This window comes from Lepus europaeus, chromosome 3 (assembly GCF_033115175.1).
Source record: "Lepus europaeus isolate LE1 chromosome 3, mLepTim1.pri, whole genome shotgun sequence".
NCBI lineage: Eukaryota > Metazoa > Chordata > Mammalia > Lagomorpha > Leporidae > Lepus > Lepus europaeus.
In genome coordinates this window covers 159,329,219-159,353,131 of record NC_084829.1, presented here as the reverse complement: position 1 = coordinate 159,353,131, position 23,913 = coordinate 159,329,219, and the positions used below count along the sequence as shown (strand labels likewise).

Genomic DNA, 23,913 nt, shown 5'->3' with positions numbered 1-23,913 from the left:
TGGTGGAGCACTCCACACTCACTGAGGCCACCACGCCCAGTCCATCGTGTGGATCTCTTAAGTAGGATGTTAACATGGAGAGAAGCAGTTTTCCCAGTATTGCAGGTGGGAAGACAGCCTGAGAGATTACACGAACGTGGGAGGTTATTTGTGAAGTCGCAGCTAGGATCCAGGAAGTCTGGCTGGTGGAGAACTGACAGGGCTGTCGGGTACGGCTTCACAGGCTGGGCACTGCACAAATCCCGGAAACGCCATTCGCTACATCCTGTGGTTCCAGTAGTCCCTCGAGGCTATGAAACAGGTAGGGCTCGTGAGCTCAGGTTAGAGAGAAGCTCAAGTCCTATAATCACGGAGATAAACGCTTCTTCTGCTCCCCTCTCACTGTCTGTGTTTGCACTGGGCACACAGCGGGAAGCTTGTCACCCCGGCTAACCGCGAGGGCCCAAGCCCTTCCTGCCAGCATTTCAGGGAAGGAGAGGCCCCGCGGGGTGGAGGCCCGCTCCTGGATCCTGCTTGTGCTGCCGCTTCGGCGGGTGAGATGCCACAGACGCGAAGGGACTGGGGCTCAGCGAGGGGACGTGAACAGGGCACAAGACTGAGGGAAAGCAGACACCCAGTGTGGCAAAGGACTTGCAAAACTCGACCTACAGCCAATCCAGCCATGCTGCAGCAGCCCAGGGCTCGTGCCGGCCGGGCGGCGGTCAGGCCTGGCTCTCACACTCCAGACCTCCAGCCGGTCCTGGGGCCCCGGCGGTCTTGTCAGTGCTTCAGCCTTTAGCCAGGCATGCCGGCCATCCTGGGGGCTTCAGGTGAAGGCCCGCAGGGGGCCGTGGTTGAGGAAGGGTGGAGGGCCTCTCCCAGGGCATCTCTAGGGAAGCCCCCACCCCAGGAAGACCCTGCTGAGGCGCAGCATGGCCCCTGGCCTGCTCCTACCGGATTTCTTTGGGGCTGCCCAGGACAAAACTGGGGATAAGGGAAAGGCCTTGTCCTTGGTGGCCCAGCTGCCTGCCCCTCACAGAAAAGTGAAGAAGGTGGTAGAAGGCAGCCTCCATGTCTCAAGGCACAAGTTTAAAACCCAGGTTGTCCGAGCCAAGTTGTTTTATTCTAAAGGCAGAATGAGAGAGAGAAAGGGAGAGACAGAGCGATCGTCCACCTGCTGGTTCATTCCCAAATGGCCATGATGGCTGGAGCTGGGCTGGTCTCAAGTCAGGAGGCTGGAGCTTCGTCCCATGTGGGTGCAGAGACCCAAGCACTTGGGCCACCCTCTGCTGCTTTCCCAGATGCTAAGCAGGGAGCTGGATTGGAAGAGGAGCAGCCAGGACTGGAACCAGCGCCCATGTGAGACGCCCCTGCCCCACCACAGCGCCGGGCCCCAGCTCTCTCCAGCTTCCTGCTAATGCAGACTGGGAGGCAGCAGGTGAGGGCCCAGGTACCCGGGGCCCCCTACTCATGTGGGAGACCCAGAGTGGACTCCTGCTTCGGCCTGGCTCAGCCTGGGCTGGTGCAAGCACCTGGGGAGTGGGCCAGCAGGTGCAAGATTTCCGTCTCTCTGCCCTTCAAATATATTTAAAAACAAAAACAAAAACAAACAAACAAACAAACAAAAAACAGAATTCACCACGTGTGTATCAAAGCTGCCAGCACTCAGATGGCAAGGACTGAAAGACGTCCACACGCCCGTCTGCACGCCCGATCCGTAAGGTGAAGCCAGGTGACTCGGGAGGGGGAGGGGGATCCAGGACCTAAGCCTCCCACTCCATAGCCCACCGGCAGGGCCGAGGATGTGGAGGGCCGAGGCGACAAACTAAAATCTCAGAGCACGGCGGCCGCTCAGTGCTGTAGCCAAGCTGCCGGCTGGGACCCTGGCTTCCCACACCAACCGCAGTGCTGGGTTTCAGTCCTGGCTGTGTCTCCGACTCCAGTGTTCCCATTAACGCACACCCTGGGGGGCAGGAGGTGACGGCTCAGGCAGCCGAGTCCCCGCCCCCATCAAGGGGGGGGGGGCCTGGACAGAGACCCCAACTTCAGCAGGTGCTGCAGGTGTTCAGGGAGAGCAGCAGCAGGTGGGAGCTCTGTCTGCCTCCACCCTTCTCTTCCTGCCTCACAAAATAAAGCTAAAAGCTTAGAGAGAAAGCCCCCAGTGAGTGTCAGAGCCACTGTGTGTCACCGCCGTGGGGTGCAAGGGCCATGCGGATTTTTTGGTCACCTCAGAAAGACTTCCAGGGAGGGAAAAGTCCTACAGCAGACAACCTGGCAGGCAGCATGTTTGCACGGGAAAAGCAAGTGTGGGGAGGCAGTGAACCCGGGTTTGAATCCCACCTGAGTTCCTTGCTTTGCATAATAGGGGCAGAGGCACAGGAGTACGTTGAAGTCCACGTGATTTTTAAGAGGAAATAGGTTAACCTACATGTGGCCCCGGGCACAGACATCTAACAACTGCATCTTTGTCACCCAAGCACTGATGCTTTTGCCCAAAATTTCCTATTTGGAAGCAGTCAGTTCAGGAAAAGCCCACCCACGGCAGAGAAGACCCAGACAAGACTAACACACCAGCCTGCTCCGTGGGCTCCCCCAGCCTCGGTCTCTGTACCGGCTGCCGTGTGTGCCACGCAGCGTGGGAAAACCACACAGCCCAGATGGGGACAACTCACGGCCACCGCCATTTCCCCACACAGGACAAAGAATCAGAACGGGACCGCGCTCACGTCTTGGCCTTAGAGTCACCGCTGACACGGGATGGGGTTGCATCAATTAAGTGAGCCTGGGGGAGGAGGGCAGGGAGGGGACACAGAAGCAGAGGACCCCAGAGCCGGGGACAGCAGAGGCGACACAGAGGTGGCCGCAGCCGCCCACGGCAGCCGACCACCGGCTCACCCCGGAGTCTCATGGCCGGGGGCCAGAGATGCCCACGTCTTCCTCTAAGTTCTCCCCCTTGCCGAGCCAGAGCTCACAGCGGTGTTGGGATGGGGTCTCCTTGCCTGCCCCTCGCAGCGTGCACCGAGCGTGAGACACTGGAGGTGTTGCTCTCCTGGCCAACAACTGCTGGCCCAACCCCTCCACCTGCCAGCTGGACCAGGGGGATCCCAGGAGTCTCCCACCTCCGCACATCTTGTAAAGCAGAGCTTCCCTTGAAAATGAAAAAAACTACCTTGGGGCAGGAGCCCAGCCCAGTCTTTGGAACAACTTGGGTCCTGCTGGGACCCAGTGCCGGAAGCCACGCCCCCCTCCACCTGCACAGACAGGTTCACAGCAGGTGCCAGGCACCCTGATCTCCCTTGGGAGGTAGTGGAGCTGAACATGCGTCTCCTTCCACAGTTTCAGGCATGGGAGAGGCCGCCCAGGCCACACGTGCCGGGCAGCTGCCCCGGCCAGCTGAGTACTCACCGGATCTTAACCTGAGCTCGCCCAAGCAGCCGTAAGCGTCTGTGAGCTTGCCATAGTCTCCTCTGATGACTTCCTTCTCTTCCGGAGCTGATGGGGGAAGCAGAGCACAGGCATCAGCGGCGCTGCGGCTCACCCCGCTCCTCCACGCCGCCCCATCCCAGCTGGCTCCCCACCCACACCGAGAAAGCGCCAAGACAATAGCTCCCCCGCGCACGGAGGCTTGTGACTCTCAGATCGCAGAACTGCAAGCCCATACAAGGTCTGCTGCCTCCTGGGGACTGGCAAAGGTGGGGTGAGTCTCGGGGTGCTCCACGGGGCTGAGGCTCTGGCTCCCAGCTGGGAGCAGGGCCATGGGCTCTGCCCCCCCCCCCACTGCGCATGCTTGGACATGGGAGGGAGGCAGCATTAGCCTCCTTCCCACCAGTCCATCCACCCCAGGGGACCTGCTTCCAACCAGGGGACCCTGAGAAAAGGGGCCTGGGTGTCCCGGGCTGTGCCTGACGAATGCCAAGGCCAACTGCATGCCCTGGGTTGCCAGCAGGTGGCCAGCTGCGTGCCCTGTCCCCACGTTCGTGAGCAGTCACTGTCCAATGCCCCAGCCACACCCAGCAAGGGGCCACCAGAGGCAGGGGCCCCGACCTTCCCCAGGGGGTCACAGCTCCCCTGGCTGTCCCAGGGGCGGGGGCAGGCCTGCAGACCCCTTCCCAGAACAATATGTTAGGCACACAAGGACATGGGTAAAGCCAGAGAACATTACTCCTACAAAGCCAGTCACAGACGACCTCAGGAATATCCCACCGACCTGAGCGGTCCACAGCAAGAAAACTGAGAGGAAGGTAGTGCCAGGGGCTGCACACAGAGGGAAAGGCAGGGCCACTGCCTGTGACTCGAGGTCTCTTTTAAGGGGGACGAAAACGTTCTAACATTAGATGGTGGTGATGGATGTGGAGCTCGGAAAATATACTAAAAATCGGGTGCGTGTGCTCTAAGGGGTATGTGGCGCACGAATTCTATCTCAGTAAAGTCAACAACCACCAAATAATTCAGGCCACAGAGGACACCACCCTTCCTGAAAGCTGGGAGAGATTTTTGTAGGGGTCGGCTCTGTGCTGTGGCAGGTTAAGCCGCCACCTGCCATACCGGCATCCCATGTGAGCAGCGGTTTGAGTCCCGGCTGCTCCACTTCTGATCCAGCTCCCTCCTAATGCACCTGGGAAGGCAGCAGAAGTTGTCCCGAGTGCTTGGCCCTGCCCCCACGTGGGGGCCCCCGGCTGGAGGACAGCAACACCCCCCTGAGATGGCTGCAAGCTGAAAGGCGGTGGGGCAGTGGTTAACACAGGTGGCGAACGCGCTGCTTTTGCTGCCTACCTGCCTGATGGGAGGACTTGCCAAACTGATCCTCCGATTCTATGAACCACAGTCCCCGAGGAGCCGCGGGCCCCCCACAAGAAGCCTGGGCTGGGAAAGGCTGCTTCCACCACCGTGGAGGTGAGCAAATGCCTTGCTCTGCTGCCTCCACACCCAGAGTTAGGGGATTTCAACCAGGAATCAAGATTCCAAGGGCAATGTTGGACAGGTGCATGACAGATAGAGCAGCCCCTGGAGCCAGCCTGTGAGCCGTGATTGGCAGCTGCCCCGCCTCCACCACCTGCGGCTGCCTCTGTGGCTGTGCGCTCAAGAGAGGCAGGTGCAGGACTGGGGGAGGTGCAGAACTGGGTGTTTCCGGGGGAAGCCAGGTTTAAGCCCATAGCCACCCTGACACCTCATTTTTAAAAAGATTGGTTTTGGGGCCGGCATTGTAGCATAGTAGGTAAAGCCGCCATCTGCAGTACCGGCATCCCATATGGGTGCCAGTTCAAGTCCCGGCCGCTCTACTTCTGATCCAGCTCTCTGCTATGACCTGAGGTGGCAGGAGAAGATGGCCCAAGTGTTTGGGCTCCTGCATCCGTGTGGGAGACCCAGAAGCAGCTCCTGGCTCCAGATCTGTGCAGCTTTGGCTGTTGCAGCCATCTGGGGAGTGAACCAGCGGATGCCTCTCCTTCTCTGTGTAACTCTGCCTTTCAAATAAATAAATAAATCTTTTTTTTTTTAAAGACTTTTTTATTTACTCAAAAAGTAGAATGACAGAAAGAGAGGAGAGAGACAGAGAGAGCGAGCCTCCCTCTGCTTGTTCACTCCCCACATAGCCATGATGGCCAGGGCTGGGCCAGAAGCCAGAAACTCCATCTGGGTCTCCCACGTGAGTGCAGGGACCCAAGCACGTGCGCCATCTTCTGCTGCTCGCTCAGGCGCATCAGCAGGAAGTTGGATTGGAAGCAGAGCAGCCAGGACTCAAGCTGGTGCTCCTGTGGGAGTGCTGCATTGCAGCCTGGGCCTGCTGCTCCCAAATCATTCTCCTCTGGGGGCCCAGAAGGGCAGGCATGGTCATGGTCACCCAGAGAGACTGGACAGACCAGAGGCTCGGCTTCCCTCTGCTGCAGGCAGTGCCCAGACCCCCAGCATGCAGGCACCTCCAGGCCTTGTCCCTGGGGGGCAGTGCTGGCCTACGCAGTCATTAGCAAATGCCAGCCCACTGCTCCCAGGGTTAGGTTCCTGGCAGCCTCTTGCCAACAACATTTCCGGTCCCCAATCAATGCATAACCGTGTTTTATGGGTTTCTGTCTGAAGACACTTCATTGCATAAACACTGCTGGTTTATGAGCTCACTGCCAGCAGGCATGAGGTTTACGGAGCACCCGGAAGTGGTGTGTAAGGCCTGTGCCCGTCTTCCTGTGCCACGGGTGACCACGAAAGGGCCGTGCGGGCCATCTGGGAGTCACCAACACATTTCTGAGCACAGGAGAATTTACGAATCTGTAACGAGTGAGGATCCACAGCACAGGGTGGAGGGGCCGCCCGAACCACCCGGGACAAGGGGTCCTCACTTACCCGGGGGGGACACAGGAAGTCCCAGCTGCCTCTAGAGCCACCCAGGACCACTGGTGGAGGAATCTGGGGGCACCTTCAAAATTGCATGCAAATCTGTACATGTATTTCTTTTTTTAAAATTGATTTGAGGCAGAGAGAGAGCAAGAACTGGCTCCCACCTGCTGGTTCATCCCCAGTGGTCAGGGCTGGGCCAGGCTGAAACCAGGAACTTAATCCAGGTCTCTTGCATGGATGGCAGGGACTCAAATACCTGGGCCACCACTGTGCCTCCCAGGTGAGCATCCCAGTGTGCAGGAGTCAGTGTTGAACCCAGATGCCCAGGGGATGCAGGCTTTTCACCCACCCTCAACACGCCTTTTTATGGGGCTCGGAGCCGTAGCTTCTCACAGGCCCTCAAAGAGGTTAGTGACTCCAAAAAGGTAAAGAACCTGTTCAATAATTTCATTTTTTCCAATGCATACCTGAATTTGACTGATTGGGGATGTTGTGGGGGAGGGGAAAGGCATGCTCCCTAAAGGAAGTGAATGAAGTCATAAACCTCATGGGGAGCCGGAAGCCTCCCACCCTGACACTCTGGCAGGCTTTGCTGGCGGGTGGGGGTGGGGGTGGTTCCCGGCCAGCAGGGTCCCTTGGGAAAGGACTGAGAAGCCACAGTCCCACCTTTCCCATCACCCTGCCTGGGAGACAGGGCAGCAGGGAGAGAGCCTGCAGGTCTCCAGAGCTGTAGCCACAGACACCATGAAGGTGGGGCTCACGAGCCTATGGTCGGCAGGCTGCAGTGGGTCCCTAGGCTAAGCCCAGGTCCTGTCTGCTGTGCGGCTCCTGGAGGCTGCAGGAAGGAACAAATCCTTCTCCCATCTTCTCCAGCTCCCAGGGGGAGCAGTCTCTACCCTACCTCCCCCCCCCCCCCGCCCCTTCTCCCCCCTCTGTCTCACCTCTGCCTCGCCTCCCTCCTCCAGTTTTAGGAAGTGCACTGCCCCACCTCACACCCCTCCCAGCTGAGCAGGGCTCTTAACCCAGCACCAGGTCCTGGGGATTAGGACCCGGGACCCCACCCACTTCCTGTAGCCCCCAGGCCTCCTGCCCTCTGCCTCCCTTGAAATCTGATACCCAGAGAGAGCCATCTGGTGCAGGTCCCCAAGCGGGAGTCCGAGAGCCACCTGGCATGAAATCCCTTCTTCCTTGGGGACACGTCTGCCCCACTTAGCACTTTCTTCTCCTTGGAGATAACAGAAGAACAGTGCTATTTCCTTGAAGGCGCACCCAGTTCTGCACAGGGAAGAACCCCCGAAGGGCAGTCCCCTCCAACCCCGACTGAAGACCCCCCAGACCTGCGCCTGCATCCAGACCAGGACACGGTTCAAAGACGCTGTGCCTGCGCTGTGGCATGGGAGCCGGCTCCACAGCCACCAAAGCCACTGATGCCAGGACAGCCATCACCAACCAGGGTCTTCTGTAGCGAGGACAGAGAACTCTGGGGGCCAGGTGTTCACATCCGCATCTGTGCCCAGACACAGACCCCAGGGGCCCCTGGCTTTGCCTGAGGAGCTTTGTGACTATTACTCCAAAGAAAAAACCTGACCAGGGCCAAAACTTTAAAAAGATGAGGGGGGGAGGGGGCCGGCACCGTGGCTCACTTGGTTAATCCTCCGCCTGCGGCGCCAGCATCCCATATGGGCACCGGTTCTAGTCCCGGCTGCTCCTCTTCCAGTCCAGCTCTCTGCTGTGGTCTGGGAGGACAGTGGAGGATGGCCCAAGTCCTTGGGCCCTGCACCTGCATGGGAGTCCAGGAGGAAGCACCTGGCTCCTGGCTTCAGATCGGCGCAACGCTGGCCGTAGCAGCCATTTCGGGGGTGAACCAACGGAAGGAAGACCTTTCTTTGTCTCTCTCACTGTCTATGACTCTACCTGTCAAATAAAAAAATAAAAAATAAAAAGGTGAGGCAGGGTCGGTGCTGTGGCACAGCAGGTTAAGCTGCCGCCTGCAGAGCCAGCTTCTCATATGAGCACTGGTTTGAGTCCCGGCTGCTCCACTTCTGGTCCAGCTCCCTGCTAATGCAGCTGGGGAAGCAGCAGAAGATGACCCAAGTGCTTGAGCCCTGCCACCCACATGGGAGACCCAGATGGAGTTCCAGGCTCCTGGTTTCAGTCTGGGCCAGCCCCAATCATTGTGGCCATTTGGGGAGTGAATCAGTGGATGGAAAATCTCTAACTTTGCCTTTCAAATAAATAAATAAATTTTTAAAATATTTCAAAAATAACAAAAGACGAGAAGGAAGAAGAGGCACCTTCCCGCCCCTGCACCTGCTCCCAGGCCCCAGAGGAAGAACTCTGCGTGCAGTCCTCCTGGGAGATGGTCCTGCTCCCTGCCTCACAGGTGGAATGCTGGCCCCGTGTTTGCCGGTGCAAGCAAGGACAGGCCCGGGGCAGACCAACAGCAGCTCTCACTGATAAACCCGACACAGTAATTCTGACACCCACAGCCCTGCGAGCCCTGGTACTCGCTTCTCTGTGAACCGCAGAACAAGGAGGCCTTGTGCATTCAGACAACCATGCAAATAAACCTGCGCAAATAAGACCCAGATAGGAACCTGCAGAACAAAGAGATGAGCTCCAACCCACCCTCGGGGGTGGCAGTGTGACCCCCCCCAAGCTGCAGACACAAAGCTGCCCCGGCCCTGCACCTTCACAGAGCACTGTGTGGACAGCTTGCCCCCTGCTCTTGGGAAAACTAAACAAACACAAGTAGGAAAAAACAAAAGGACTTCTCATGCGTGTATTTTAAAAACAATACCCGACAGGGCCACCTTGTCCCATTGTAGCCCTGTGACTTACTGACCCTGAGCAAAAACAGCTTCACCCCTGACTCCTACAACCGACAGCTCAACACGGCCACGGCCCCTGTGGGCACTGCGCTTACTGAGCTTCTACCTCGAACAGACTCATGCAACAACCCGGGACAGCTTACGACGGGAAAACGAGCTCTCGCACAGGCCCTGGGGCCCGTGGTGGGAGGCAGGTGTGGGTAGCGCCCCACTGCCCACGCCGGGTGCTGCACGGCCAGCCTTGGTGGTCCCCAACTCACAGCCGTCACTCCAGCCTGCTGGTCTACCACGTGACCACGGTCTCACAGACACACTGGCCCCATGGCGTAGTAAGCCAGCATCCCATATAGGCGCCAGTTCAAATCCTGGCTGCTCCACTTCAGATCCAGCTCCCTGCTAATGTGCCTGGGAGAGCAGTGGAAGATGGCAGGCAGGCATGCTGGATGAGGGGCACACCTCAGTGTTACATCTGAGCCACCCCCTGGGACCCCCGGCACCCCACAATTCCAGCTCCCTGGCCCAGGCACTTGGAACCCTGCCACCCACGTGGGAAACCCGGGTGAAGCTTTCTGGTTCCTGGCTTCGGCCTGGCCCAGCCCTGGCTGTTGTGGCCATCTGGGGAGTGAATAAATGGATGGAAGGTCTCTGTCTCTCCCTCGATCTCTGTAACAGCTCCTTTCAAATAATCTTTTTTTTTTTTTTTTTTTTTTGACAGATAGAGTTACAGAGAGAGAGAGAGAGAGAAAGGTCTTCCTTTTCCATTGGTTCATCCCCCCAAATGGCTGCTACGGCCGGCACTGCGCTGATCCGAAGCCAGGAGCCAGGTGCTTCTCCTGGTCTCCCATGGGGTGCAGGGCCCAAGCACTTGGGCCATCCTCCACTGCACTCCTGGGCCACAGCAGAGAGCTGGCCTGGAAGAGGAGCAACCGGGACTAGAACCCAGAGCCCATATGGGATGCCGGCACCACAGGCGGATGATTAGCCAAGTGAGCCACAGCGCCGGGCCACCAAATAAATAAACCTTAAAATAAGCAAACAAGGACGCATCCTGCAGGACTCAGGGTCAGGACTCCACCGTGTCTCTGGGGGACACGACTGAGCCCTTGCCACACGGCCCCCTTTCCACGTGGGGGCGTGCCCTGGCCAGCAGATGGGCACTCCCAGTTCTTCCCAGCTTCCTGCTGGCCACTCCCTGTAGCCAATCCCAGGACACAGGATCCGTGGCCGCCTTCGCTGCCATAGGCCGCCTCCCAGGCCAGACCCACATCACCCCGCACCCTGCCGGCTCCGCTCTGCACTACGTGTTATCTCCAGTAGGTCTGCAGGAAGAAGTTATCTCTTAGGCCGGCGCCGTGGCTTAACAGGCTAATCCTCCGCCTTGCGGCGCCGGCACACCGGGTTCTAGTCCCGGTCGGGGCGCCGGATTCTATCCCAGTTGCCCCTCTTCCAGGCCAGCTCTCTGCTATGGCCCAGGAAGGCAGTGGAGGATGGCCCAAGTCCTTGGGCCCTGCACCCACATGGGAGACCAGGAGAAGCACCTGGCTCCTGGCTTCGGATCAGCGAGATGCGCTGGCCGCAGCGGCCATTGGAGGGTGAACCAACGGCATAAAGGAAGACCTTTCTCTCTGTCTCTCTCACTATCCACTCTGCCTGTCAAAAAAAAAGAAAAGAAAAGAAATTTATTTCAAAAAAAAAATAAAAGAAGTTATCTCCTGCTCTCCAAAACAGAGCTCACAGTGCAACGTCAGCCAGCACCAGGCAGGGAAAAACTGAAGACAGCCGTGGCAGGGGCTGGGGTGGCCCAAGGACACGGGCCTCCGGCAGAACGGGTTCCGTCACCACCAGGCGGGCGCCCGGCAGGCTGCGCTCTGGGAGAAGCGAGGCCCTCCCACCGCTGGGTGCTGGCAGCCAGCCCCAGGTTATTTTAAGCTCTGTGTAGGATGGATGCACACCTGTGCAGCCTGCACTTGGCCTGCCCAGTCGCAGCTTCCGGGCCCCCAGGCCCCCTTCCCCAATGGCTGGGAAAGCAGCTACTCCCATATCTGCACTGTAACCCCTGGGTGCCCCCAGTCCGAGCATCACTGTCCCTCGTTACTTTGATGAATCCCAGGCTCACATCACACCTTTCATCTGTACACACTGCAGTAAGAATCCCTATAAGACAAGGCTTCTTGTTTAATATGTATTTACTTATCCGAGAGAGAGCTACAGAGAGAAGCGGAGAGAGAGGTCTTCCATCCGCTGATGGCTTCAACATCCACATGGCTTCAATGGCCAGAACCAGGCTGACCTGAAGCCAAGAGCTTCTTCTGGGTCTTCCACTCAAGTGCAGGGGCTGAAGCACCTGGGCCATCTTCCGCTGCTCTCCCAGGCACATTAGCAGAGGGCTAGATCAGAAGTGGAGCAGCCAGGATTTGAACTGGCGCCTATATGGGATGCTGGCTGACTATGCCATGGGGACAGGCCCAGCAAGGGTTCTTTCTAAAACTGTAACCTCTGGTGGGGGGGGGGGGCAGCGCTGTGGTGTGGTGGGTAAAGCTGCCGCCTGCAGTGCCGGCATCCTATACCGGCACCGGTTCAAGTCCCGGCTGCTCCACTTCCGATCCAGCTCTCTGCTATGGCCTGGGAAAGCAGTAAAAGATGGCCCATGTGCTTGGGTCCCTGCACCCGCGTGGGAGACCCAGAGGAAGCTCCTGGCTCCTGGTTACGGATTGGCGCAGCTCCAGCTGTTGCAGTCAACTGGGGAGTGAACCAGTGGATGGAAGATCTCTCTCTCTCTCTCTCTCTCTGCCTCTCCTTCTCTCTGCATAACTCTGACTTTCAAATAAATAAATCTTAAAAAAAAAAAAAAAAAAAAAAAAACAGGGCTGTCCTTGTGGCACAGAGGGTGAAGTCACTGCTTGTGTCGCCGGCATCCCACACTGGGGTGCTAGCTGGAGTCCCCGCTGTGCCACTTCTGATCCAGCTCCCTGCTAATGAGCCTGGGAAGGCCCTGGCCCCTGCCAACCATGCCAGAGACACAGATGGAGTTCCTGGCTCATGCCTTTGGCCTGGCTGCAGCTTTGGGGAGTGAATCAGTAGATGGAAGGTTGATTTCTCTCTCTTCAAAGAAAGAATAAGCATTCAAAAAAGCCCACCACCATAACTGCTCCATGCATGTATTTTGAAGGCAGACTGAAAGGACCCAAGACCAGGCTGGATTGGGACACCCAGGAAGGAGGGTCAGAGATGATGTCACAGGTGCCACCTGGGCAGCATCAGCCTGATGGTGCCAGGGAGGGCAGGGCTGGGTGGAGACAGTCTGGGGGCAGCGTGGCACAGACGCACATGCATGTTGGCCCTGCCCGCAGCGCTGGCACAGAGCTGGGCACAGCCGAGTCTGGCAGAGTTGCCCAGCCAACAGGAGGTCTTCAATCCTGGCATCTGGGCAGGTGTTTCAAGGCCGGGGACACGGAGGAGAGGGGACACAGACAAGGACATGGACTGAGGGGGGACGGACGAGAGGTGGCCCCTGTCGGAGGACCCAGGAACCTGGGGTGACTTTCCCGGATGTGCAGTGGCCGGCAGGGCAGGTGAGGGCTTCAGTGAGACTCTGGTGACCCAGAGGGCAGTCCAGTCACGTGAAGAGTGGAACCTGGACCCAGCTGGGAGGAAGAAAACACGGACAGCCCTCCAGGGAACTCACACGTGTATACGCACACTCAGCACAGCCATGGACAGCACGTGTGTGGGTGCATGTGTGAGCTCACACGTGTTCTGTGCATGTACTCACATGTATTCTCAATGTGTGGATGCATGTGCGTGCTCATGTGTGTTTCCAATGTGTGGATGCATGTGTGCTCACCCGTGTTCCCAATGCCTGCATGTGTGTGCTCACCCGTGTTCTCACTGTGAGCATGTGAGGAGCAGGGAAACCAGGAGGCCACTGGAGGGGCAAGCAGGGTCAAAAGATTTCTCTAAGGTGGGGGAACACCAGCATTAAACGCACATGTGGGCAGAAACAGCCGACAGCCGAGTTGGGATGGGAAGTAGTGGGGCCAGCCTTCATCTCCGCAGCCCAGTGTGGGGGCGTGGCAGGAGCCGGCACTGGCCCAGGGTGGGGGTGGAAGAGGTAGTTTGGGGAGCTGGGGGATGCTCCCCCCTGCAGGCAGCGCCCCCAAGAAGCATCATCGGCCAGGAGGGAGGTCGGGGAGCCGGGCGCACTGGCCCAGGGTGGGGGTGGAAGAGGTAGTTCGGGGAGCTGGGGGATGTTCCCCCCTGCAGGCAGTGCCCCCAAGAAGCATCATCAGCCAGGAGGGAGGTCGGGGAGCCCGGCTGGGAGAACGAGGGCCAAGCGGGGCCGAGGGTAGGGCATGAAATTCCCATTCAAGAAGTGGGGAGCACACATGGCACAGAAACGCCAGCTGGTCTTGGGGGTCCTGAGCTGCCCACCAGGCCCATCCCATGGCAACAGGGCTTCCAGCAGCTCAGAGGCAGGTCCGGGCGTGGAGAGTGGGAATGACCCAGGGCCAAGGCTTTGCCCAGTGGATGGGACCAATAAGGGGGACAGGGGGACACAGACAGCACTGGTCACTGGGGCAGACCGAGAGGATGCGGGCCAGGGATGGCACGTGAAGGCCATGAGGTCATGAGCCCAGCAGGGCCCAAGATCCAGTGATGGGTGATGAGGAATGAGCGACCCGACAGGCTGGGGTGTCTGAGCAGGCCAGGGAGGGACAAGGGCGTGGCCAGGCCTGGGAGGGGGTCCCGTGTTGGAGGGAGGAGGCCGAGGGTACCAGGAATGATACAACAAAAGAAGGAAAAGCCACGCAGAATCTGACGGCGGAACAAGGAGGGATCCGAGGCCCAGGCTCTCGTGACTCGGGCCCAGGGCCCTTCCTGCCGGGGAATGTGGCCAGGGGATGACTTTCCAGTCCTGTTTCCCTGGTAACCTGGGAAACCACGTCTGACAGCACGGTGTGTGGTAAAGCCAGCGGTGAATGCAACAGCTGTCTGGGCTGACACAGGGGGCCACGTGGGCACCTGCCGGTGAGCCTGAGCTTGCTGAGACCCCGGAAGTACCCCCCCTCCAGGTCCAGGGGAGGGCAGTCAGGGCCCGCCAGGGGCTGGAGCCCCCTGACAAAGGGGCTGGTGGGGAGCAGCCACTCCCCTGGGCTGCGGCCAGGCCTGGCAGGGGAGCTCCAGGCCAGCAGGCTGCCAGCCCAGCTCAGCCATACGACAGGCGGCACGTTCTTCCCTTCGTCACACTTTCCATGGTCACTGCCCCGCAGAGCCCCGCCCACGGATCAGACAAGCAAGGAGGTCCAGGGAGCGAGGACAGTGTGTGGGCACGGCACCAGACCGTCTCACATTTCAGGGTCTTGAGAGGACAGACCCAGGCCGACCAAGGTCAAAGCCTCCCTCCTGGCGCTCCTGCGCTCAGTTCAGGCCGGCTGCTGGCCACGCCTTCCCGAAGCAGCTCTTCAGAAAGAAGGTAGCTTTCCCAGGCAGAGAAAGGCTGTGCACGGTTGCTAAGCAAAGCAGAAATCAAAACATCTGTTTGGCGCCCAGAGCCAACTGGCCGGACACGGCAGCAGGCGAAGAAACTTCCCTGCCTTCCGGCTGCCTCGCTCCTTCACCAAAAAAAGCCAGGCCCCACCGAGGAGCTGTAGGGGAGGGAGACACCCAGGCAGCAAGACCGGAAGCAGAGGCCCTGCCTGCCACCAGCCCCGTGCGGCTGTCACAGCCCAGCCAGGGAAAAGCCCAGGAGGAGCTGGAAACCCCCGTGGGAGGGGCCTGCCCTGCACCTGCCGCACCCCTGCCCAGTGCTGAGCCAGGCACCAGGCCCACGGGAAAGGCTGGGGCTGGAGGGTGGGACCGGCCACGGATCTTTGTAGTTGAGTCTTTTTTTTCCTTAAAAAGGCGAAATCTAAGAAACCAATCTGTATCTAAAAAACAAAACAAACAACAAACTGGCACTCCACGGACCAACCTGTGGGCCCTCTCTTTAGACCTGGAGGCAGTGAGTCACGGCCACACCCCCGACCCCCAGTCTCACTCTGGGGCTCCGTCTGCGCCCCACCCTGCCGGCGCTCACCCCTTCCCCACCCAACAGACCCCTCTGTTTACTCCCAGTGCCAATGCAGGGGCACAGGCGGGGCCTGGTGGCTGGCGCCTTCCCAGGTTCCTCACACTCCTCCCTGCTCCTGGGCTCCTGCGCACCTCTCCTCCCTGCACAGCTGGGTCTCCCTGCCTCTGCGCCTCCTCCCACCGCCCACTGATGCCTCCCAGTGCAGGGCGCTGGAGGAGGCGGTGGGTGCAGCATGGAGGGCAGAAGCCAGACGAGGGGAGTGCTCAGGAAGTGTCAGGGGTGCTGTCACAGGATGGGAAGCCCTGGTGAACTTGAGAGAAGGTTTCAGAGGAGCGGGAAGGCAGAGGTGGCCCCATGCAGGGACAGGAACCTTCCTGCACGGGAGAGATGGCGGCTGGCCCGTGCAGAGTGGAGATGACCCGATGTGGAGGGAAGGGCAGACTCTGGACAGGGTCTAAGGGGTAAGGCAGGGGGGCCCCACCGGCAGGGAAGAGCAGGGAGCCTGCCCACAGAGACACAGTGAGGGCAGCGCACACAGCGTGGACCCTGGCAGGCTGAGTGCCCCCCACACTGCTCCCCTTTGCTCCAAAGGCATCAGGTGGGACCACCCTCCCGGAGACCACAGGAGCCATGCGATCGGATCCCCAAACTGCACCAAGGACCCCGGATGAAATCCCAATGAGCAGGGACAGAAGCAGAGGATCGGGGGCAGAGGACGCAGGAGAGAACAGGTGGAGACAGGGTGTGCAGGCAGGGAGAGCTGTGCACAGGATCAGAGCCAGAGAGAGCGAGACGGTGGTGGGACGGGGCAGGAGTCAGGGCTGCAGATGGATCTGACAGAGCCAGGAGCACTGGGTGGGGGAGGAGGGAAAGGGGCAGGGGGCCTGAGGAGGAGGGACAGGTATCGCGCTCACTCCTTGGGGACAAAGTCCAGCATGCGAAGTCACGCTTGGCAGGGAGGAGTCGGGGTGAGAGGCCAGCAGCCTGGGTGGAGCAGCCTCTGGATGGGACCTCACCCAGGATTGAGACCCAGGGGTGGGAAGACCCAGGGGTGGGGAGACCCAGTGAGCCAGAACTCAGGTTTGCAATGAAGACAGAGGCGTGGCTTTGAGGAGGGTGGCAGCGACATGAAGGCAGGTGCCTGAGAGGAGCCCTAGGCTGACGTCACGGCAAGGGACAAGGACACTCGCCCCCAGCTCCAGCCACCACTGCGGAGAAGGGCCCGGCTGGGGGCAGTGAGCGCGATGGTAGACGCACTCCAGGAGGAGGGGGCTCAGCTGGGACACAGCCCAGGAGGCTGGGGAAGAGCGCATGGACGGATGTATCCCACTCCGTGTTTTAACCAAAATCCAGAAAACGGGCTATCCCCCTTCTCTCAGGCTTCTCTGGTTTTATTTGCTGTTGCTTGTAAGAAAACCAGCAAGAGCAAGGGACCACGTGGCTCTGCCTGCCCTGAGCTGCTTGTCACACGAGCCCCAGGACGATGCTGCCCTAAAGCTTCCTGTCTGACAAACACAGTGGCACCCGGGCCGGGAAACCACCACGTTCAACCCCTCCGTGCACGCAGGCAGGCCTGCTCTGTGACTTTTGGGGCCTCTTTCTCCTCTGTCCAGAAAATAAATGCACCTGCTTGCTTACAGAGAGCCCGAGTAGCATGGGGGAGGACACCCCCGGCCCCGCTACCCTTTACCAAAGGTCAGAGGCCGCCTCCCAGATGACCCTCACTCCTGTGGCCCAGCCACTGCCTCTTCTGCTCACCAGCCACAGGCTGCCTGTCCCTAATACTGCTCCGGACTCCTGGGCTCCAGCCCCTATCCCTGGCCTTTTCACACAGGGATGCCCCACCCTCCGTGCACCCCCTGCCACTCCCAAGCCTGCCCAGGCATGACTCTCACCTGGAGCACCTGCACCCTGTCTTGATGGCCCCAGCCCTGAGTTTGCATCTCAAGGTGCCGGCTGGAAGCAAAGTGGGCGTGCTCCCCAGAGGGCAAGTCTGAGTCTGAACTGGGCTTGTCTGGCAGCCTGTGGGGCGGACCCAGAAGCCCAAACATGAAGAATCCATGTCTCATGGGAAGGGGACAGGGCCGGGGGAGGGAAAGAGGCAGGAGGACGCAGCTGCAGGGCCAGTCCGGGGTGGTGGGGGGGAGCAAGACGAGGGCACTATCACCTGCACCCACGCTCTGTGTCTGCAGGAGGAGCGAGACTCACCCGTTGCCCACCAGCACCCCTCACACACAGACACAGAAGGCAGGGGTCCCGAGCAGTGTCTTACCCCTGCGGCAAACATCTGCCCCCAGGGGGTGCTCTCATGGCAGGTCCTTGGGATTTAAGGTGGGGGAGAAGCTCGCAGCCAGGACCACACACGGCCCTGGACGTGGAACAGCTGGCACCGTCCTGTGGGCACGTGGGGCCTCTGGCCCAGCGCTCTCTGAAGATTCAGCTGAACAAAGCAAGAGCCCTGGCAGGGTCCCCGATCAACCGCACCAGCAGCATCTCCTGCACCTGTACTGCTCTCTCCCCCACTGAGTTAAATGACTGCATCTGTCGCGAGGCCTCCACTCTGCCAATTTGCATAGACTGCCTATGCCGGCTTTGCACACACCTGCTACCTGCTAGATCAGCTCTGCCCCTGTGGCTCTTTCTGAAAAATCTCCCAGGAGAGGCTGGTGTCAGGGCATAGTGGGTTAAGCCACCAGGCATGCCATATCGGAGTGCTGGTTTGAGTCCCAGCTGCTCCACTTCTGATCCAGCTCCCTGGTAATATACCTGGGAAGGCAACAGAAGATGACCCAAATGCTTGGGTCCCTGTAACCCATGTGGGAGACCTTGAGGGAGTTCCAGGGGACTCCTGGCTTCAGTCTGGCCCAGTCGTAGCTGTTGTGGCCATCTGGGGAGTGAACCAGTGGATGGAAGACCTCTGTTTTTCTCCCTCTTCCTTTCCTTCTTCCTCTGTCACTCTGCCTTTCAAATAAATAAATTGATCTTCTAGAAACAGAAACCCAGGGCCAGAGTCGTGACATAGCTGGTAAAGCCATTGCCTGCGACGCTGGCCCCCACATGGGCACAGGTTCGTGTCCTGGCTGCCCCACTTCTGATCCATCTCTCTGCTAATGGCCTTGGAAAAGCAGCAGAACATGGCCAAAGTGCTTGAGTTCCTGCCACCCATGTGGGAGACCCAGATGAAGTGCCTGGTTTAGCCCGGCTCAGCCTTGGCTGTTGTGGCCATCTAGGGAGTGAACCAGTGGATGGAAGATCTCTGTGTCTCTCTCTTGCTCTCTGTAACTCTTTCGGATAAATAAATCTTTAAAACAAACAAACAAACAAAAAAAAACAGAAAACCATCTGGATAGATCCTTCACCTGCGGCAAAGCTCACTGAGCCTCCTGTGACATCAGGTGGAGGTGAGAGAGGTACTGAGACACACACAAGCTCCTGGCTGAGTTTCCTGGTGCTGATGGAACGGAGTGGCCCTGTGGTCCCGGAGGCTGCAGCCCACCACGCAGGCGTCGGCAGGGCCGTCTTTCTTTGCCTCTTGTAGCTGGTGTCGGCCCCAACTTTGCAGCATAATTCTAATCCCTGCCTCCACGTGACCTTCCTGTGTGTGTGTGTGTGTGTGTGTCCTTAGAAGGACTCCAGCATATTGCAGTAGGGGCCCACCTTGCTCCACTGTGATCTCAACTCAATTTTTTTTTTTTTTGGTCTTTTTTATTGGAGAGAAAGAGAGAGGGGAAGGGAAAGAGAGAGAGACAGAGACCATCTGCATCTGCTGGTTCACTTCCCAAACGTCCACAATGACCAGGGCTGGGAATGCCATTCACGACCCCCACATTGGAAAAGGAACCAATTATCCGGGCCATCATCTGCTCCCTACCAATGTCCGGGTTGGGAGGAAGCTGGGGTCAGGAGCCAGAGCTGGGAAGTAATGCCAGGCACGCTGATGGGGGCAGGGCTGTCCTGACCCCTAGGCTAAATGTCCAGCCCCTTCCTGTACATATTAACTACTTCCGCTCGAGCCCTATTTCCAAGTACAGGTTGAGGATTCCCCAAATACCTGGAGCCATAGCTGTTTTGGATTTGTTTTTTGGATTTTGGAATATCTGCCTATACATAAGGAGCTATATTGAGGATGGAATCCAAGTCTAAACACAAAATTAATCTATATGTCATATACATCTTATTCAGCTAGCCTAATGGTATTTTAAAAAAATATTTATTTGAAAGGCAGAGTGACACAGAGAGAGGAACACATACACACAGAAATCTTCACCCACTGGTTCACTCCCTAAATGCCAAAGCCAGGAGTCAAAAACTTAATTTGGTTCTCTCCCGTAGGAGGCAGAGACTCTAGGACTCGAACCATCATCTGCTGCCTCCCAGGCGCATTAGCAAGAAGCCAGACCTGAGGCAGAGTGGCTGGGAGTGCACCAGGCACTCGGATGTGGGATACCGGGGTCCCGAGTGGCAGCTCAGCCCACTGCTCCACAATGCCCACCCCGATGGTGATGTTGCACAATATTTTTAGTGCACCTGTGTTCTGACTGAGACCTCCCACGTGAGGTCAGGTGTGGACTATTCCATCTGTGTCACCATCCACAAAGTTCTGGATTTTAGAGTACCTTAGATTTGAGATTTTCAGACTGGGGAGGCTCAGGGGTTAGGAAGGAACGTAATTTAACCCACCCCCAGGCGGCTGCATTTGTGGGGTGGACAGCAGGAGACACACAAGGATCCCTGGGTGGTAAGCGACAGAGATAGCGGGTGCATGCTCCAGCCACAGTGGTCAGCAGTGTCCCTTCCCTGGGATGAGCCCTGACTGAGGGAGCCAGACAGACACCTGGCAAAGAGCAGGAGGGCGGGGCCCGTGGGGCTGCTCCGGGGAGTGGGGGGAGGGCATAGGAGAGGAGGCTGGAGGGACAGGCAGGGGCAGGGCAACAGCTGTGGGGGCTGCTTGGGGTGGGGCTGGCGGAATTCCCCTGCAGTGAGGGGGCGGGGCTAGGGAAAGGCAACTCTGGCCTGGGAAGCAACTGAGGGTGGGTGGGGCTGCCAGGAGCCAGAGTGGGGGGACTAGGGCCAGGAGGAGCAGAGGCACGCGGGCTCCAGATGCCCATGAACTCACCAGCTACGCTTTCTATAAAGCTCGGGCTCTTGGCTGGACCAGAGAAGAACTGACACTGGGTCCACACTCCCACCCAGAGGCCTCTGTTGACTTCAAGTATGGCCTGGGGGAGTGAATCTCTTTCTGGTCACTGAGCCACAGGCGGAGTTACTGGTTTTGATCTGTTGATGTTAAGCTCAATCCATTGAATCCAGTTCATCAGCTCTAAGGGTTAGCAACATTCCTCCCCCATCCCCTTCCCGGTGTGTGTGGGCACACGCATGTGTCCGTCTGTCCATTTCATGCACACACACATAGCTGTCCACCTCATGTACACAGTGTCCGTCTGTCCATCTCATGCATACAGTGTCCGTCTGATGCACACACACGTGTCCACCTGTCCATCTCATGCACATAGACATATCCATCTGTCCACCTCATACACACACACGTGTTCATCTGTCCATCTCATGCCCAGTGTCCGTCTGTCCATCTCATGCACACACACGTGTCCATCTGTCCATCTCATGCAGTGTCTGTCCATCTCATGCCCAGTGTCCGTCTGTCCATCTCATGCACACACACGTGTCCATCTGTCCATCTCATGCAGTGTCTGTCCACCTCATACACACACGTGTCCATCTGTCCATCCCATGCCCAGTGTCCATCTGTCCATCTCATGCAGTGTCTGTCCACCTCATGCACACACACGTGTCCATCTGTCCATCTCATGCAGTGTCTGTCCATCTCATGCCCAGTGTCCATCTGTCCATCTCATGCAGTGTCTGTCCACCTCATGTACAGTGTCTGTCCACCTCATGTACACACACATATCCATCTGTCCATCTCATGCCCAGTGTCCGTCTGTCCATCTCATGCAGTGTCTGTCCACCTCATACACACACACGTGTCCATCTGTCCATCTCATGCCCAGTGTCCATCTGTCCATCTCATGCAGTGTCTGTCCACCTCATACACACACACGTGTCTGTCCATCTCATGCCCAGTGTCCGTCTGTCCATCTCATGTACACACACACGTGTCCGTCTATTCCTGTCCTGGACAGGATCATGTCACTGGGATCCCTCAAGCTCCTGGACTTCCCAGTTCCAGTCTTGTCACCTGCATGCGCACTGCAAGGCCATTCAGGAGGGAGACGCTGAGGGCAGGAAGCAGGGGACCCCCGCGGGAAGGCCCAGCAGCGGTGAGCCCACGCTCCGAAGACCACACTCCCTGGCATCGCCTGGCTAGTCTTCGCTCCTGGTCTATGCTGTCCTTGAAGGCAAGACTCCACGCAGCCCTCAGTCACCGCATTTTCCTGACGGCCATGAACCAGAAACCTAGAAGGCAGGGCGCCCCCGAGGCAGGCACACACTCACCTCCCTGCAAGGCTGCAGCCGCCGGGGTGGGTAATGCCATCCCACTGCTCTCTCACAATGCCTTAGGGAATCTGCTCCATGGTTTAGGGGTAAGCACAAACGGCACTTCCGCAGAGGGATGACAACCGTCACCCCCCCCAGCTGAGGGGATCCCGGTGGGCCTGCCCCTCAGGGCAGCCGGCAGCCCATGCGGAGTCTCGTGGGAACCAGCAAGGGCCACAGGCAGCCTCAGACCCACGGACTCACAGCCGAGGTGGGTGCGGGGTGCTCCTGTCTGCCCAGGAGGCCCAGATTTCTCCCAGGCTCCTGTCGCCAGCAGTCACCACGTTTAATGGCGATGGTCCCTCTTCCCCGTCCATGGACAGCAAAACTAAACAGGAAAAGCCAAGGCCTGCTGCTTCTGGTTAAAAGCAGCTTCCACGGCAGACAGAGCCCCTCGGGCCTCACCCCCAAACCTTCTCTCTAGGGCCTGCCTGGAGGGGGTGGCAGGGGGCTTTAGGAAGGAACAAGGAAGATTCTGGGTGTCTGTGCTGGAGACAGGACATCACGTGGGGTTCCCTCCTTGCAGCTACCCGCTGCTCTGGTGTGGTCTGGCCCCGCCCCTCTGTGGGTCCCAGTGAAGAGAGAGGCAGACGCCACCACAGACCTCCTCACAGGGGTCTGGCTCAGACCCGGTCCTGGGCTGGGAGGGCAGGAAGTCATTTCCAATGCAGGTTCCCCAATATCCTCTTCTTTATCCACACTATTTAAACAAATGCAAACAATCCCCACTATCGACTGGGACAGACAGGCAGAGCTGAGGACTGAGCCAAGGGTGACAGCATGCAGCTGACCCCCCCCCCCAGCCCAGGGCCCAGTGAGGGCCCCCACCCCCAGCTTTGCCAAATCAGACAGCGGGAGCCGGGGCGAACTGGCTCCTCTTTGTAAAGACAATGTTTCCAACATGCGATGTTCAGCTACATGGGTAACAGCTGTGATGCAGTTAAGCTTGCAAGGCACAGTCAGTCCGGACCCACCCAATGGAAGAGCCCGTGCTCCTGGGACACGCAAACTCCCTCCCACGTGAGCCACAGCACAGTCACCAAAGGCTTGGTGTTAAGGATGTTCAGTGGTTGGCCGGTGCCGTGGCTCATTTGGCTAATCCTCCACCCACGGTGCCGGCACCCCAGGTTCTAGTCCTGGTCCGGGCACTGGATTCTGTCCTGGTTGCTCCTCTTCCAGTCCAGCTCTCTGCTGTGGCCCGGGAGGGCAGTGGAGGATGGCCCAAGTGCTTGGGCCCTGCACCCACATGGGAGATCAGGAGGAAGCACCTGGCTCCTGGCTTCAGATCAGCGCAGTGTGCCAGCCACAACGCGCCAGCCGTAGCAGCCACTTGGGGGGTGAACCAACGGAAGGAAGACCTTTGTCTCTCTCTCTCTCTCACCGTCTACTCTGCCAGTCAAAAAAAAAAAAAAAAAAAAAAAAGGATGTTCAGTGGCTTTAAGCAATGGCTACCAAACCAGCCACAGACTCAGCACAGGTGACCACACCTGGATAAACACCTTACTCTGCTCCTTCTTGCAAGTTTTCTGTTGGTTCTGGGGAAGGGGCAGGGTCACAGAGAGATGCCCTCACCTATTTTCATTAATTCATAAACACCCGATAAAAAAAGTACAAACCCAGAGTTCTAGGTTTGGCTTGGACCCCAAAGCCATCCTAGATTTTAGCTTGCCAGAATCAGATTTCTGGGGAAAGTGAGTGATGGTATCTAGGCTTAAACCTTTCCCTGTCCTTGAAGCTAAAGACCCAGGGAGTAGGCCGGCGCCGCGGCTCAATAGGCTAATCCTCCGCCTAGCGGCGCTGGCACACTGGGTTCTAGTCCCGGTCGGGGCACCGATCCTGTCCCGGTTGCCCCTCTTCCAGGCCAGCTCTCTGCTGTGGCCAGGGAGTGCAGTGGAGGATGGCCCAAGTCCTTGGGCCCTGCACCCCATGGGAGACCAGGAGAAGCACCTGGCTCCTGCCATCGGATCAGCGCGGTGCGTCGGCCGCAGCGCGCCTACCGCAGCGGCCATTGGAGGGTGAACCAACGGCAAAAGGAAGACCTTTCTCTCTGTCTCCCTCTCTACTGTCCACTCTGCCTGTCAAAAATAAAAAAAATAAAAAAAAAATTAAATTAAAAAAAATTTTTAAAAAAAGACCCAGGGAGTAGAAAGGGCAACACAGTTGCAATTTGTTTCCAGATTAAGATCCTGG

General features: G+C 58.3%; 1 protein-coding gene across 1 annotated transcript in view; it reads right to left on the bottom strand.

Moving 5' to 3' along the window:
* The window catches only part of SYNJ2 (synaptojanin 2), an 89,598-nt gene that overhangs the window by 59,476 nt on the left and 6,209 nt on the right, over window positions 1–23,913 (bottom strand). The window contains exon 2 of the mRNA XM_062186979.1: window positions 3,385–3,471. Within this exon, the coding sequence (XP_062042963.1) occupies window positions 3,385–3,471 (87 nt within the window). The remainder of the gene's footprint in view (window positions 1–3,384; window positions 3,472–23,913) is intronic.